Here is a 15,558-nt window from a genome sequence, read left to right on the forward strand (position 1 = left end):
GTTCTACAGGACCAGACAGTGTCCATTATGTTGTTCCTACTCACTAGGAACCTTTTCCTGCACTAAGCACTGTCCCTAACCAGCAGGTTTCTTTCCCTAACCTGCCATTCACTCAAAGTGCGCTTGAATGATGTGGGATCTCCTATTTAACCCTTTCACTGGCAGGTCCATATGGCATACAAAACTACAGCACTGCTTCTAGCTGGCCAAGTCCAGACCTGCATTCCTCCTCTGCTATACGTTCATGGTCACTTCAGTGACCATGAACCTGTAGCATAAATGTTCAGCAGACTCTGTTAAACAAAAGGATAACTCTGATTATCAGTTAAAAAGCCACTGATCAAAGCTATTAACCTAAAATGTGACCCTCCCACCCTGCCGCCATTTCTCTGCTTTGTCTCAGGTCACCCCACCTGCCTATGCTGACTTTCAGGGCTTTTTTTCAGCAGGAACATGGGTGGAATGCAGTTCCAGCACCTCCAACACTGAATGTATGTAATGGCAAGGGTTGCTGGAGGGTCTATTGATGCAAGTTGCTGGGGGATCTATTGTTGCTGGGGAGTCTTATGTTGCTGGTGGCGAAGTCAATTGTTGCTGTTACTGCACACTAAATATAGCCCCCTCCCTTCCATACCTCCCTTTAACCCCTAACCATTCCTACTAGACTTTTTCCTATGAAGTAAGACATACTTACCGAAGACCCCTTCCAGGTCCATCGCTGCTGCCATTCCCGGGTGCAGGGGACCACTGATCGAGCTCTGAAAATCTGCCTGAGACCACAGGTCCTCCTGCCATCCCTTTGAGGTGACAAGATTATTCCCCACTATAGGTGGGGCCTGTATAAGTTACCAGCTTGGGAGGAACTCTGTCCCGTGCCATTGCCACAAGTTCTTCTAGACCATTTACTCTTTGCACCACAAGCAACTGCTCTTCTCATATCAAACTGCCACAATGGTAGTACTGGCAGCCCTGAGTCCCAGCAGCCCATGCGTACTATAGACTAGATGTTAGGAGCCGTGGGATTACACTTCAGACCATATAGTAGATATGTAAGTCTCTAACACCTAACAGTGGGAGTGGAAGAATGGGTTAAAAACAATATGAGCATACTTGCTATGTACACTGCACACATGTCACAGTCCTTGTACCCATAAATATACCATAATGACTATGCTAGTCTAACAGACACATATAGACCTTGAGATTAGGAGATTAGACACCTGAAATGAGTAACAAAACAGTCTCTGGTACTATGAGCAACATAAAAAGGTCCTTCTGTGCCAATATTTGTGCAAACTTCAATCCTGTGCTTAATGGCTGTACCATTTGACAATTTAATATGCTTTTGATATCAAATTGACTGTTTGTACTTAAGAAACTTTGCCAAAATAAAATAATTTCAAAAAGTACAGTTTAAAATACCTAAAATGAATCACTATCATGAAAATATAGTGGGGAAAAAAGGAAATTATTCCAAGTGATTTTTCATATGAATAAAATTCCTTCATAATAAAGTCAAAACATGAAATGCATAAAAAAACTGTTTCTGGTACTGTGCAAAACATAAAAGTGTCTTTCTGTGCCAATATTTGTGCAAACTTCAATCCTGTGCAATTCTGTGCAAAATAGTGCTAAAAAAATGCGCAAAACCATAAATAAGGTGCTTTCAAACTAACTTTAAATCTTCTCTTGCATTATCATGTAAAACGTATAGTGCTTAAAAAGTTGTGAAAAACTATAAATAAAGTGCTTTCAAATTATGTGTGTGATCACTGCATAAAACCATTACATTTATTTAAAAATAACATGCATAAAAAAACAAATACTCTCTCACATGAAAGTGCGACTATATCCACTTCAGCCCCAAGCCATTTCTGACACTTTTTATTTACATTATAAAATCAGAATTTTTTGCTAGAAAATATCTTAGAACCCCCAAAGATTAAACACATTTTCTAAAGAAGAAGAGGTCCTAGAAAATAAATTGGTGGTTTTTGCATTTTTATATGTTACACGTTAATTGTGCAATGGTTTTTCAAATGCAATTTTTGGGAAAAAAACACTTTTTTAAATTTTATTGCAAAAAAAACCATAATACATAACCTAATTTTTTGTACAGTATAAAAGTTCATGTTGCGGCAAGTAAATAGACACCAAACATGTCACGCTTAAAACTGCACACACCCACGCAACGGTGATCAACGATTAAAATTTTACTATTCATAGGTGACACTTTAAAAACCTTTACAGGTTACTACTTTAGATTTACAGAGGTGGTCTGGTGCATGGTGAACACTAGCTTCCTGAAGATGTCCAATTACAGATGAAACTAGCTGAAGCAGTGTTCCCCAGCCGATAGATCACATCCCATCCCTTCCCATCCCAGGAGCACAAGCCAGCTTCTGATTTTGGGGTGGTGGCAGCCATCTTAACGACAAACACTGTATGTACCTGGTGCCGATCCCTAGGCACATATACATGTGAGTGTGGTGTAATTGTTAGGTTTATATGATTTTAAAAAGTTGGCTGCTTTGCACAATTAACCTTTTCCCTGATACTGTTTTTTGAGTAGCAGTGTATTGCATAGACATAAATCTCAGTCCTAGTATATGTGAATGGTCAAGTTGGCAACAAGACACACAGCTGGTCCAACCAAAATTAATAGAAGGTCCATCCATTATGGTGAGTGTAAATCCATGTGGGGTCACCTGGAGCAGCTGGAAGCGGTCACCTGGTTTTTTTTTGTTACTAATGGCACCAGCACTTGTTCACCTATCTTTTGGCTTTCAAGCAACTATTTGAACGGGACTAACTGATACATTGGACATTATTTGTATCTTCTTGTATTGTCCATTTATATAACCTTTTTTTTCCATTCTTTGCATTTTCACATACGGCAAATTAAGTAATTTTGGTTCACATTTTTGGCAGCGCAGTCTATATACACATTTATAGGGTTCACTAATGTGGAAGTTAGACACATTTTGAAGACTACAGCAGCCATAATCACACTCATCTGTGTTTTCTTTATTTTTGGTTTCTTTTGGCTTTGCCTGTGGCGCAGAGTTTTCATTGTTATGTTTACTGCCCATGATCTGACGTTTACAGCGATACCAACGCTGTTTGCGTGTGTGCAGGAATGACGTGAGCATTCACTTTTGCGCAAAAATAGGGGGGTAAGGGTACTTTAATTTTTTATTTTTCTTTTAAAAAATTTTTTTTTTTTTATTTTTACACTGTTGCTTTAATTTTTTTTTTTTAAATCACTTTTATTGCTGTCACAAATAATGGAAACATCCCATGTGAAAGCAAACACATGATAGGTATTTTTTATGGAGGGATCTGGGGTCTATGAGATCCCAAATCCCTCCTCTTCACTGAAAGCATTAAAAACACTAAAATCTGTATTTTTGAATGCTTTCAGATTTTTAAATATGGCACCAAAAGTTTCCAGAAATAATGTCAGGTCATTGCTTCAGGTTTACTATAAAAACCAGCCAATCAAAGCCAATCCCTGCTTTGTTCGGCTTTCTGGCCAGCCAGCAAACGTGCCGGCTGGTCGCTCGGGGCTCCCGCTGGGACAGAAGATTCTAAGAGAGCCACAGAAGATGGCCAGAGGGTGTACCCTCCCACTGCTTGTACAAGAAATCGTGAGTGATAGCTGCTAGTTAGCCACTCTGATTGCTTGCACAAGAGAGACAACTTCTGGCTCTAAATAATGGTACCGAGGTGATGCTTGCAGCTGCAGATATCACTCCGGTATAACAACTGAAAGTCGCTGGTCCGGAAGTGGATATTCTGGGCACCAAGATCATATGCTTACTCCTGTGGGGGGAGCACCACTGCTCCACTATGCTCTCCTAAGATCTGGCGTGTATTTCACTGACAACTGGAAGCAGGGCCATCTTAAATATTGATTGGACCCTGGGCAAACATTTTCTTGGGACCCTACCCCCCCATGCAATTTCGCTCTCACATTAGACTAGACCCCTTCCTCCATACTACCCCCCATTATTACACATGACCCCCCCCCTTCTCCAGCATTACACAGGACCCCTCCCCTACACTACCACCATCATTATCCAGGACCTCCTCCCCCATACTACCCTCATCATTACACAGGACCCCCTCCGCTACACAACCCTCATCATTACACAGGGCCCCACCCCCCATACTACCCCCATCAGTACACAGGACCCCTCCCCCACACTACCCCCATCATTACACAGGACCCCTCCCCCATGCTACCTACATCATTACACCGCACCCCCTTTCCTATACTACATCCATAATTATACAAGACCCCCCCCCCCAGTCCATACTACCACCATCAGTACACAGGACCCCCTCCCCCATAGTATCCCCATTATTACACAGGAACCCCTTCTACAGCATTACACAGGGCCCCTCCCCCATACTACACCCATCATTACACAGGACCCCTCCCTCCTACTACCCCCATCATTATACAGGACCCCCCCGCAGTCTCACCTTGACAGTGTCCAGAGGATGTCAGGCAAACACAAGGCACACCCCGATGAACCTTCTGGCGAAGAAGTTCTTCAGAGGGCCAATGCTCAGCAGCTTGTCTGGCAGACACTCCTCCCAGACAAGGTTTACCCTACCGAGCTGGCTAATCACTGCACAGGCTGCAGACATAACACCCAACCAATCATCAGCACTCATAACATTCAATTCCACCCTCATTTCCTTAGTGATAGCCAAATATACTTATCAACTATTTGCCGTCAGTGCAGGTTCAAGTGGAAGCTCAACTGCTTTGGGCCCCCCATCAATGACTAGGCCCAGGGGAACTGCCCCTTTTGCCCCCACAATAAAGACGGCCCTGACTGGAACTGGTATTAAACCACGCCTCAACGCAATTCGTCTATCCAGATGTCCTCAGGATGTGGTGACCTATGCTTTGATAAGAAGGTAATTTTTTTTCTGGTGAGTGATCTAACACATTATCACTGAAAAGAGTCACTGTATCTGGAACGCTTTATATGTTTAATATTGATGATAACACAAGAGAAGATTTAAAGACGAGAACAGGATCACACACAAAATGTGTTTGATAGCACCTTATCTATGGTTTTGCACATGTTTTTGAGCACTATTTTGACCAGAATTGCACAGGATTGAGGTTTGCACAAATACTGGTACAGAGAGACACTATTATGTTTTGCACAGTACCAGAAACTATTTTTTTAATGCGTTTCATATTTTGACTTTATTATGACTGTGCAATTACCTGTTAAAGAAGCACAATGCCGAATAGCAAATAAATACCCTGGTCAGGAAGGGGGTAAACCTTCCAGAGGTCAAGTGGTTAATCAAGAGGAGAGCGGACATATGCTTACCTAATCCTCCAATCCTTCCAGCACAAGACCGGTCCTGCACCCCATGCTCTAGTGGTCTTGAGTTGTGGACTGTTCCTGATGTAGCACTACCCCATAGAAGTTGCTGAGTTTTTGGTCCCCCTATAGTCCTGCACAATCAGGCAACATGTATTTTCCATACAGACTTGCATCCAGTAAACAGTAGCCAGTTCTTGCGCTTGTTTTTTGGATTTTATTTGGGGAATTAGAACTTGTATGGGGTGAAGGGTGTATGGGATGCCCAAGGGTGATGGCAACAGAGGTTAATATTCCTGAACTATGTACAAGTCCCTTTAACAGCAAAAGAACAGACTCTCCTTCTTGGAGAGCTAGCCAGCATCTCCTGGTGTACCACCCCAGACCCTAGATACTCCTTATCCAGCTGTTATGGGGAAATCCCTGGGCAGGGGATCCAGTGCCTGTCACTTTTTGGGTAAGACACTTACTGGCCCAGGGAGTGTAGGTCTACTCACTCAGTCTCTCTTGCTATGAGCAGATGGGCCAGTGACTGCACTCAGGTTGGCTGATCCTTCACTGCTGCATAGGTGGTCCTCCCTCTTGGGGCCAGTGAAATCCTGAGCTTGCTTCCAAGCTTCCTTGCCTGAGTGAGCCCCTTCCCATGATTCACAGCTGCAGCATGAATTATACCCCTTGTCAAACTTGGCCCATTCAAGTGAATGGTGCTGCTCTGCAACTGCCCCTCAATTTTGTGCAATGCACATAGTGGCGGCATGCTAGTGCAGGGTTGAAGGTGTTAAAGCAGGCAGTAGGGAGGCAATACAATGCCACCTTACAGCAAGTCAAATGCTCTCTGAAGAGCAATATGAATGCAAATCGCTCCTCAGAGACCAAAACACGTGTGAACAAGCCTTAATTATTTAGTTTTTAAATATTTTTATACAGTTTTCAGAATTTTTTTTTTTCATTTTTAACAGCCCTGTAGGGTCTTTGTTGAAATATCAGGTCTCTAAACAGACTCCTGTTGTCTCACTTTTGAGGCATAGACACCTTGTATTTTGGTGCATGTGAAAAGGCATGTGTTAGCAGATGCAGGTGGTTGCCATTAACAGCTAATGGCACTGCCACACATCTACTAATCTACAGTGAGATTTCTTGGGTGTCAGGAAAGTTACAATTCTTCTCACAGGTGTGCTGCAGTTTGTCTGCAGTGTGAATGTATGTGCGGTTTTAGGTGCGCTCTCATTAAATTCTATTACACAGTGTGTTTTCTGAAAGTGCATCAAAGATGCAGCATTTCAGAATTCATAGGGGAAACCATACCTTGTGTAATAATATGAAGGAGAATGACAGTTTCTCCTGTCAGGCAAGAGAAGCAGCAGAAGCTCCCAGTGCGCCCTCCTCACCACAGATTATGACAGGGCCCAGTGCAGGTGCCCTTTCCGCCCCTCCCTTATACCAGCCCTGTTGGTCAGGATCCCTCAAGAGTGCAGACCCGCCACTCCTCACTCCCTCCCACTGCTTCTAGAGTTTCCTCCAAAGCACTAGAGCAGGGGAAAGTCCCAGAGAGATGGTCTGCAGAGCCTCTCAGCTCTGACCTGAATTTAACCTCCCTCTAGCTATTACACAGGGTACTGCTCACCCTCTAACTAACAATTTGGAATCTAGCTCCCCCTAGCTATCTAGGAGGGTGCTACATTGACATCATTAAGCCCAGAGCAGGCTCCATAGACTGGGAATAGTCCACCGATGGACAAGGGGGGAGTGCCGTTTTCCTGTGAAACAAAGGATCGGGTCAGTATTAGCTTTCTCCTCACCCCTAGAAAAAACAAACAGTTGACCCATGCAGTGCGCGTACAGCCCGACTACATGGGATAAAATGGTGAACCAATGTAACTATGTAAAAAAGGTGCCTTACCTAAACTTTAACTTTAGGTACTTTCACGTTCCCTCTTATTTTATTTCTTATATTGTTGTCTATTTTGTAATATCTTTTTCTGTAAATTTGTTTTGCTTGTTTAAACAAGGCTTAAAGCTGAGTTCCAGTTGAAAAAAAAAATATATACAAGTCAGTAGCTATGAAAACTGTAGCTGCTGACTTTTAAAATACAGACACTTACCTTTCCTGGGGTCCAGCTGTGTCCTCACCATGGCTGGTTTCACCTGCCGTCTTCTCTCCTTGGTGTATCTTCAGTGTGGGCACCCGGCTGTGAACGCTTGCGGCTTTACAGCCAGGTGCCCACTGCGCATGCTCGAGAAGCGCTGCGCCTTGTGAATGGCCCCATAGTCTTCTGGGACCTGTCACGTGTCCCAGAAGACTACGAAGAGAGAAGGGGAGGACAACTTCCGCTTCCGATCACCTAGGCCAGGGGTGGGCAAACTGCGGCTCTCCAGCTGTTGCAGGACTACAAGTTCCATCATGCCTCTGCAAGTCATAGCTGTAACTGTCAGTTTTGTAATGTTGCAATGCCTCATGGGAAATGTAGTTCCACAACAGCTGGAGAGCCGCAGTTTACCCACCCCTGACCTAGGCGATCACAGTGGAAGTGGGAGCTGTTACCTGTCAAATTCTGGTACCCGCTCTCCCCTGCTCCGTAAAGGTGCCAATCCTTAATGGGGAGCGGGGGACAAAGGCTTATAGCGAAACTTCCCCTTTTGGGTGGAACTCCGCTCAACGATTTTGAAATATTATTTCTGAATGCTTCAGACCTGCCTCTTGTAAACAGAAGAGATAAGACTTGTGACTGGAGCGCCATGTGACTGCAGATTTTGATGACTTAAAAGGGACAGTAGGAGTTTTTTTTCTGTTTTTTTTGCTGGGTCACACCAGAACAGTAATGGAGGGAAAATCTTACATTTGGGGACACTATTTCTGATGACCCTAGTGTCATCCGAGGATTTCCGCACTTTAGAAGGATTTCTTCTCACTTCCTGTTTTGGCTATGAAACAGGAAGCAAATGGAAATCTGTCCTATGGTACACAGACGGCAAAAAAACTGACACGGATTATAATGGTCCCTTACTTTAGCCAAAATTTAAAAAAAAGAGTTGCCTTTAGTTCTACTTTAACAAGGACTGTGTTTAGGATCATGTATGGAACCTTTACACTTAGCCTCGACACCAATATGTTATCTCAGTTATTACCTTGCAACTGCTGTTGTAATTTACTTTGTCTTTTTAAATATTGAAACTCTAAAGAAATGCCCGTAGCGAAAGAAAGAAGAAATAGCGCAGGGCATACATGACTAGGCCCAGAGTGGGGGAAGGAAGAGCAGAAAGGGTTAAGGTAGCTCCAGGAGGATTTTGTTATTGTTAGTGGGGGGTAGCTGATTGGTAGAGGTTGGTGTAGGTGGGGTTTTGCTGCACCTTAGGATGGGAGGTTCTGTGAGGGGGAGTCAGTTAGCTGGACGGCAAGAGTGTGAGCTTCCCTCCCGCCCTCCCTGTTTGGGTGAGTTTTGGGTCCCTCCAGGTAGAGGGGGGGATTATGTTGGTTCATGGGCGGTTGTTGGTCTTTGGAGGCGGTTCTTATTTGGAAGGTAAACAACAATGGTGTGGGACCCATCCGTGGTATGGGATGCCCGGGGACATTCCCAGTTAACCGAGGTTTAACTGGAAGGTGGTGGTGCTGCACTGCGGACGGTATGGTTGTCTCTGAGCTGGTTGGTTGCGGCTGGAGGCCTAGTGTATATGGTTGTCCGCAGGTGCATTTCGGATCGTTTTGGGGTGCCTTCGAAGACCAACAACAATTCTGTGGGTTTCTGTTATAAGGAATGGTTGGTGGCGGTTGTTGGTCTTTGGAGGCGGTTCTTATTTGGAAGGTAAACAACAATGGTGTGGGACCCATCCGTGGTATGGGATGCCCGGGGACATTCCCAGTTAACCAAGGTTTAACTGGAAGATGGTGGTGCTGCACTGCGGACGGTATGGTTGTCTCTGAGCTGGTTGGTTGCGGCTGGAGGCCTAGTGTATATGGTTGTCCGCAGGTGCATTTCGGATCGTTTTGGGGTGCCTTCGAAGACCAACAACAATTCTGTGGGTTTCTGTTATAAGGAATGGTTGGTGGCGGTTGTTGGTCTTTGGAGGCGGTTCTTATTTGGAAGGTAAACAACAATGGTGTGGGACCCATCCGTGGTATGGGATGCCCGGGGACATTCCCAGTTAACCAAGGTTTAACTGGAAGGTGGTGGTGCTGCACTGCGGACGGTATGGTTGTCTCTGAGCTGGTTGGTTGCGGCTGGAGGCCTAGTGTATATGGTTGTCCGCAGGTGCATTTCGGATCGTTTTGGGGTGCCTTCGAAGACCAACAACAATTATGTGGGTTTCTGTTATAAGGAATGGTTGGTGTATTGTAACTTGAGTTGTTAATAAAAGGCCATGTTGGCCATTTACTCCAAAATTGGTGTTATGTCTTTTGTTAGTATAATTGGTTAAGGGGAAGGGGGTTGGTGCGGAACGGTAATGGTGGTAATGGGGAAGTGGACGAGCCTATCTCTGGTGCAATAGTCATGAGTTCTATGTGATTTTTTTTAATGGAGAATTTAGCCTACCCACCTCATAAAAAGGAAGCAAATTTGTTTGCCAACTTCTGCCTTTTGAGAATTCAGGCTGACTCATGCTTATAGAATTGTTTTCTAACAGAAACTCTTTTAGCAAACTCTCAGGTATCTTCCTGACTATATAAATGAAACTAACAGGTTTGAAGTTACTTGGTAAAGACTTTGATCCCTTTTTTAAATTTAGGCACCCCATTGGCCATGCATCAATCTAGTCATACCAGTCATTAAAGAGTCTCAGCTCATTGAGAACACATGGGTGTAAGCCATCTGATCCAGGTGCTTTATTCACCATTTTTTGTCTAAAAGTTTCTGACCTAGAAACATTTACCAAAATGAAGATGGGGAGGGGAGATTGTGACGTTTCATCTCCTCCAATCACAGAATGCTCTACATTCACTGTAAAGAATGCAAAATGTTTTCAGAATGGACAAACTGCAGTGGAACCACCAGAAAGTCTGCACCAGTTACAGTGGCAATTCAGAGATAGGGGTTAGCCTCCCTCCCTACTCTGGTCACATGACTGAGCCGAGGGGAGGACTTCCCCTCACTCTGAATTGCTACTGAATCTTGTCTTCTGGTGTGGTGAGCGAGTTTAGGGAAAGGGGAGATCTGTACTGGAAGGTCAGCACTGGGAAAGGTGGTGTCTGTACTGAGGGTTCTGTACTTACCCATGTAAGTAATGTAATGGAATTCAAGATATCTGTAGGCTGGGAGTGTATGGCAGGTGTACGGAACGTGCCAAATCTCTGTTGACCCTACAGAATGGGTTTGAATCTAACTCTTGTTGCAGATATAAGGGTGCTAAAAGGGTGCTACTGTGTTCTTTGACTCAGGTTTGGGGTGGCCAGACCTCATTATTGCCACATCCACCACAAAATGACTGCATTTATTATGACCCAACAGAAAAAATTGTTATTGTAGTTCGACCACATTAATACTATCAGGTATAGACAATTTAAAGCCAATAGAGGTTGTTTTTGGGTTTAATTTATTTCTAACACCGTATTATAATGCTACACTGGTATTAGCAAAGTACATTCCCATAAATTCAATGGATTTGTTATGAAACAATGCTTGATTTTTATCCTAACAAGCTATTTTCCCTGATAAAATATACTGTTCCACCTTAATAAACAATCCTCACCAAACCATGCGTCCATGTCCCAGTTGGGGAATCCTACATTACTGCCACTGCATCCAAGATTTTTTTAACAGTAAAGATTGGTCTCTTTTACAGGTTCTTTATTTCATATTGATATGTTATATATTACAGTGAATTATTCACATACCATTCTCAGGCCTAGCAGAAGCTACAATGATGTTTCCTGAGAGGTATCTCACACAATCATGGGGTGGACAGACAGATTCTTGTCAAATGATGTCCATGGGATGAAATAAATTCAGGACCCCAGCATGTGCTATCACTTAGAACTTTATACAGAAAACCTTTAAAGTCCATAATAATATTGTTTTATTTTTTAAAAATTGTAAAAGTGATAGGTGCTCTTGAAATATGAACAAGATATCCAATACAATGGTCCTTCAGTGAGGCACAGCCAACATTTCATATTCACGAGGTCTAGTAGCATTGCTGTTGGGTTCAGGTGTAATGTCTATGTCATTTATGTCCACAGTGGGTTTCAAAGTAAATCTCTGAAGAATGGTTGTTAAAAAAAGGAAGAGTTCCATGCGAGCCAGACCCTCGCCCATACACACACGTTTTCCTGGAAAATAAGGGAGGGGAAAAACACATTAAAATCATGTCATTTGCTAAAGGCTTAGGCCAGGGCTGGATTAAGGGAGCTGATGCTTTATGCACAGCCCAACTATGGTGCCCCCTTAACCCTTTCATTGCTTAAGTGACATGACATTAAGCACAGGCATTGGCACAGACAAGTTTTGCAAAAGTGTCTTTTCTGAATTCTAAAAGCTGTGCAGCATGGGAAGCAAATAAAAAGCTGAGGCCATGCTAGTCGGATCGTAGTAAGTACACATCTGTAAAGAGGGAGAGTGCAATCAGTCAGTTCAGGGCAAAGGGACAAAAAGGATAAGTGCACCTATCCTTTAAGGGTGGGATAATTATGGGAAAAAGTCAGGGGTGCCCCCTTCCTTTGGTGCCCTAAGCATGTGCCTGCTTGGTACTTTTTCTCAGTGCAGTGCCCCCCCTCTCCCTTCATGCTATTTTTTGGTGCCCTTCACCTATTAGTCCAAATAACATGCATTTTTATTTGACAGATTTGGCTCCCTTTGATTACAGATGGCTTCAGGTTCGGCATTCAAACTTTTTCGTAGTGCGTTGAACCCTCTTTAGACTGAACCCAGGGCAGTTCAGCTCATTTCTAGTTTAGTTCCACTTCAACTTTTTGGATAAAGTTTTATTTTCACTAGACTCTGAAAATAACAGTCACTTTTGAAAATAAAAAAAAATGATCCTGATTAGTGATGAGCTTAGGATCAGGCTTAAGTTTAGACATAACCAGAAGTTAGCCGTTATTTCTGGGCCAGTAAGCTGTGGGCGAAAGACTCCTTGCCTCAGGACCACAAATGGATGGGAACGCTTGAGACATACTAGACCTAACACAAGCATTAGGCCATATTAGGTGAATGATGTCATTATCATAACCTGTCCCTTTTTAAATGTTCATAAGCAGGGTTGGATATTTCCTCCCTACAGCTCATTGTTCCAGAAATGACAGCTATCTACAGGATTTGAGAAAATTCAAGCTCATCCCTAATCCTGATATGTTAGCTTTGTGTATTAAGCCTATTTGTAATCAGGGCTTTCTTTCTAATAGAATAGGTGCAGGTACTCCCCTCTTCAAAGTAAGCCCTTGGCTCTGCCCCATAACCACCACTGAGCACTGTACCTTGGTTCCACCCCCTTACCCAGCTTACTGTACTTCCCGTTTTAGAGAAAACAGATCCAAGTACCATTTTTTTTGTGGTGCTAAGTAATTTGTATTGAATGTGCTGCTGAAAAAAGAAGTAAAATAGATCCTCTGCAGCCAGCAACAATAGACCCCCCACCAGCAACAATAGATCATCCAGCAACAGTAATCCACCCTGGAAATAATAGATCTCTGCAACAATAACCCCCCCCCCTTCCCCAGCAGCAATAGCTACAAATGATCTCCCAGTAGCCAGCTAGCTTCAAAAGAAACTTTAGAAATACTCCCTCAATAGTTGACCCCTCCCAGCAACATGAGAACCCCCAGCAACAATAGACCTCCCCAGAAACAATAGATCTCCCTGCACAAATAGATCTACCCAGTGACAATATACAGTATCCCCCAACAATCAGCTTCATTAGACCCTCCAGCACACCCCAGCATCCCTTACCATTACATACATTCAGTGCTGGAAGTGCCAGAACAGTGCTCCCCTGCGCTCCTGCTGAAAAAAGCCCTGCTTGTAATTAACTATAACATAGTACCTGCAGAAAATGGCATGAAAGCATCACTTTTCTTAAAAGTGCCATTCTCATTAAGGAAATGTCCAGGGTCAAATTTATCAGGGTCTTTGAACTGTTTTGGGTCCTTTAAGACAGAAGTTAAGATTGGAAGTACCAATGTTCCCTAAAATTTAAAAAGAAAACAATTAGTTAACTGGAAACAGATACAGGCAAGAATAATGGAAGCTTTAATATGAAAGCGGTATTATAAGGCCTGGAAGGAATGCAGACTGTAGTTTAGGATATGACATTTTTTAGTAAGCAGCAGAAATAGGTTACCATAAAGTCCAATTATAGGCACTACAGGAAAAATAACAAAGAAAAATTCTCATCTCAACTTACCAACCAGCCTGCAACCAACCAAATTATCCTGTGTAATAGTTCACGTTAAGGGGTTTAGTTTGCACACATTTGCAAATACATGCATAAGCTGCAGAGCCTCCTCCAGGCACCCCAGTATTCTGCAGTTCCTAACTTTATAGATTTTGAGAGCCTCCATAGTAGAAGCATATGTATAATAATGGATAGATTGAGTTCAAGTAAGCCTGGAGGAAACCTACCCCTCCTTAAAGGCACTGGGGTGCACTGGACAACTGGAAATTGTTTTTCTTTGTTGTTACATGACATGTGTCACTTTTCCATGTGCTTCTTGCTGCAAAGGCCAGTTATAGGTTAGAACAGTTGCTGTTTGTTTGTACTGTTGATATATTGGTGAGGGGGCACACTAGACACCTTTGCTGCCATTGTACTATGTGCTGGGGGGTGGGCTCCTTCCAGGCTTACCTGATAGGACAGACCAAACAGGGACAGGGTCTTTTGGAGGGAACTGCAGGCCTCTTGCCTGTTTGACCATGGCCCTGGCATCTGGAGGGGCTGTAGTCTTTCGTTGATGCCTGGGGGACCTTTAGAGTAGCTTACTTTAGATCAAGTCCATGTCCCCCAAAACAAACAGATCTTGAGAACTGGAGGACCAGGATGCAGTTTTGGGGTCTCTGTGCCCAAACCAGCATTGACTGCTTCAAACCCCTGCCCCCTCCTAGACTCAGAGACTCTGTGAAGATGTTGATATAAGTAGCTCAAAAGAACCTCATGCTTTGGACTCTTGCTCTAATCTGTTTATTAAGATGTTATGTGTTTCCTATCTGCTCCCATTGTGTGCCTCCTAAGTGTGCATTCCCATTTTTAACTGAGCCACCTATTGTTTGTCTGTTGGCTAGTCCTCGTGGAGGTTCTGTTGGCTAATCCTCCTGGTAGGATTAGACTGATGTCAGCTTCACCTTGTTATCTAATCAGTGTGTGATGTTTTTCCTAATGTATAATATTTGTGTTTATTGTTCCTGTGGGCACTGTCCCTATTTCTGAAGTGTATAAAAACCTGTGTTTTCTGTTAAATAAAGTAGTTCCAGTTTGGCATCTAAGCTTGTCTTGTCTAGTCTTGGGTGCAATGCCTAGCTATAATATCTTGATCCTGTGTCCCAGTGGTGAGGAAGCGGTTCTCTGACAGAATCATCCAATCAGGGTGAGAGGAGTTCTGCAACACCTGACCTCAATCTATCCATTATTATGTGTTTCTACTTGGTTGCTCTCAAAATGTATAGAGTTAGGAAATGCAGAATGCTGGGGGTGCGGTGAAGAGGCTCTGCAGCTTATGCATGTATTTGCAAATGTGTGCAAATTAATCCCCTGTTTTTAATGTGATCTGTTAGACAAGATAATTCGGTTGGTTGCAGGCTGGTTGGTAAGTTGAGCTGGGAATTTTTATTTGTTGTTGTTTGCCACGCATCACTCTTCCTTTGTGCTCCTTGCTGCAAAGGCCTGTTATAGGTTGGGACAGTTACCGTTTGTTGGCACTACAGGAAAAGGGTTAAATGCTCATTTAGTCTAGGGCAGACATCACCAAATGACGGACCGCATTCCAGATCTGGACAGGGTTACTGTCCCATTAGGACTGGCAGCAGTCCCACCATTTAAGAGCTGGCTCTTCCGCTCAGCTGCTGTCACTTCTGTCATCCTCATCCAGCTGACATTGGAGGCAGGACAGCTCTGGATGGCCGGCAGGAGGCACATCAGTATACAGTATGTATAATTTGCAAAGCTGCACAGATCTTTTTATTACCTAATGGGGCCCCTTGACTGTATAGCCTATTTTCTGAAAAGGGTGAATTTAACCTTTAACCTACTAAATGTTCTGTATTTTCAGGTGCTGCTGTGA

The 15,558-nt window shown here is 43.5% G+C and overlaps 1 protein-coding gene across 6 annotated transcripts in view; it reads right to left on the reverse strand.

Moving 5' to 3' along the window:
- Nucleotides 1–10,866: 10,866 nt before the first annotated feature.
- LOC149445111 (cytochrome P450 2H2-like) overlaps nucleotides 10,867–15,558 on the reverse strand; it is a 43,059-nt gene continuing 38,367 nt past the window's right edge. For all 6 annotated transcript variants that reach the window (XM_089654147.1, XM_089654148.1, XM_089654149.1 and 3 more), the window contains 2 exons: nucleotides 13,329–13,470; nucleotides 10,867–11,619 (listed from right to left, as the gene is read on the reverse strand). In XM_089654147.1, coding sequence (XP_089510273.1) covers nucleotides 11,438–11,619; nucleotides 13,329–13,470 — 324 coding nt within the window. In that variant the 3' untranslated portion in view covers nucleotides 10,867–11,437. The remainder of the gene's footprint in view (nucleotides 11,620–13,328; nucleotides 13,471–15,558) is intronic.

This window comes from Staurois parvus, unplaced genomic scaffold (genome assembly GCF_062004578.1).
Source record: "Staurois parvus isolate SC_StPar_1 unplaced genomic scaffold, SC_StPar_1.0 ptg000746l, whole genome shotgun sequence".
In the NCBI taxonomy this organism is placed as follows: domain Eukaryota; kingdom Metazoa; phylum Chordata; class Amphibia; order Anura; family Ranidae; genus Staurois; species Staurois parvus.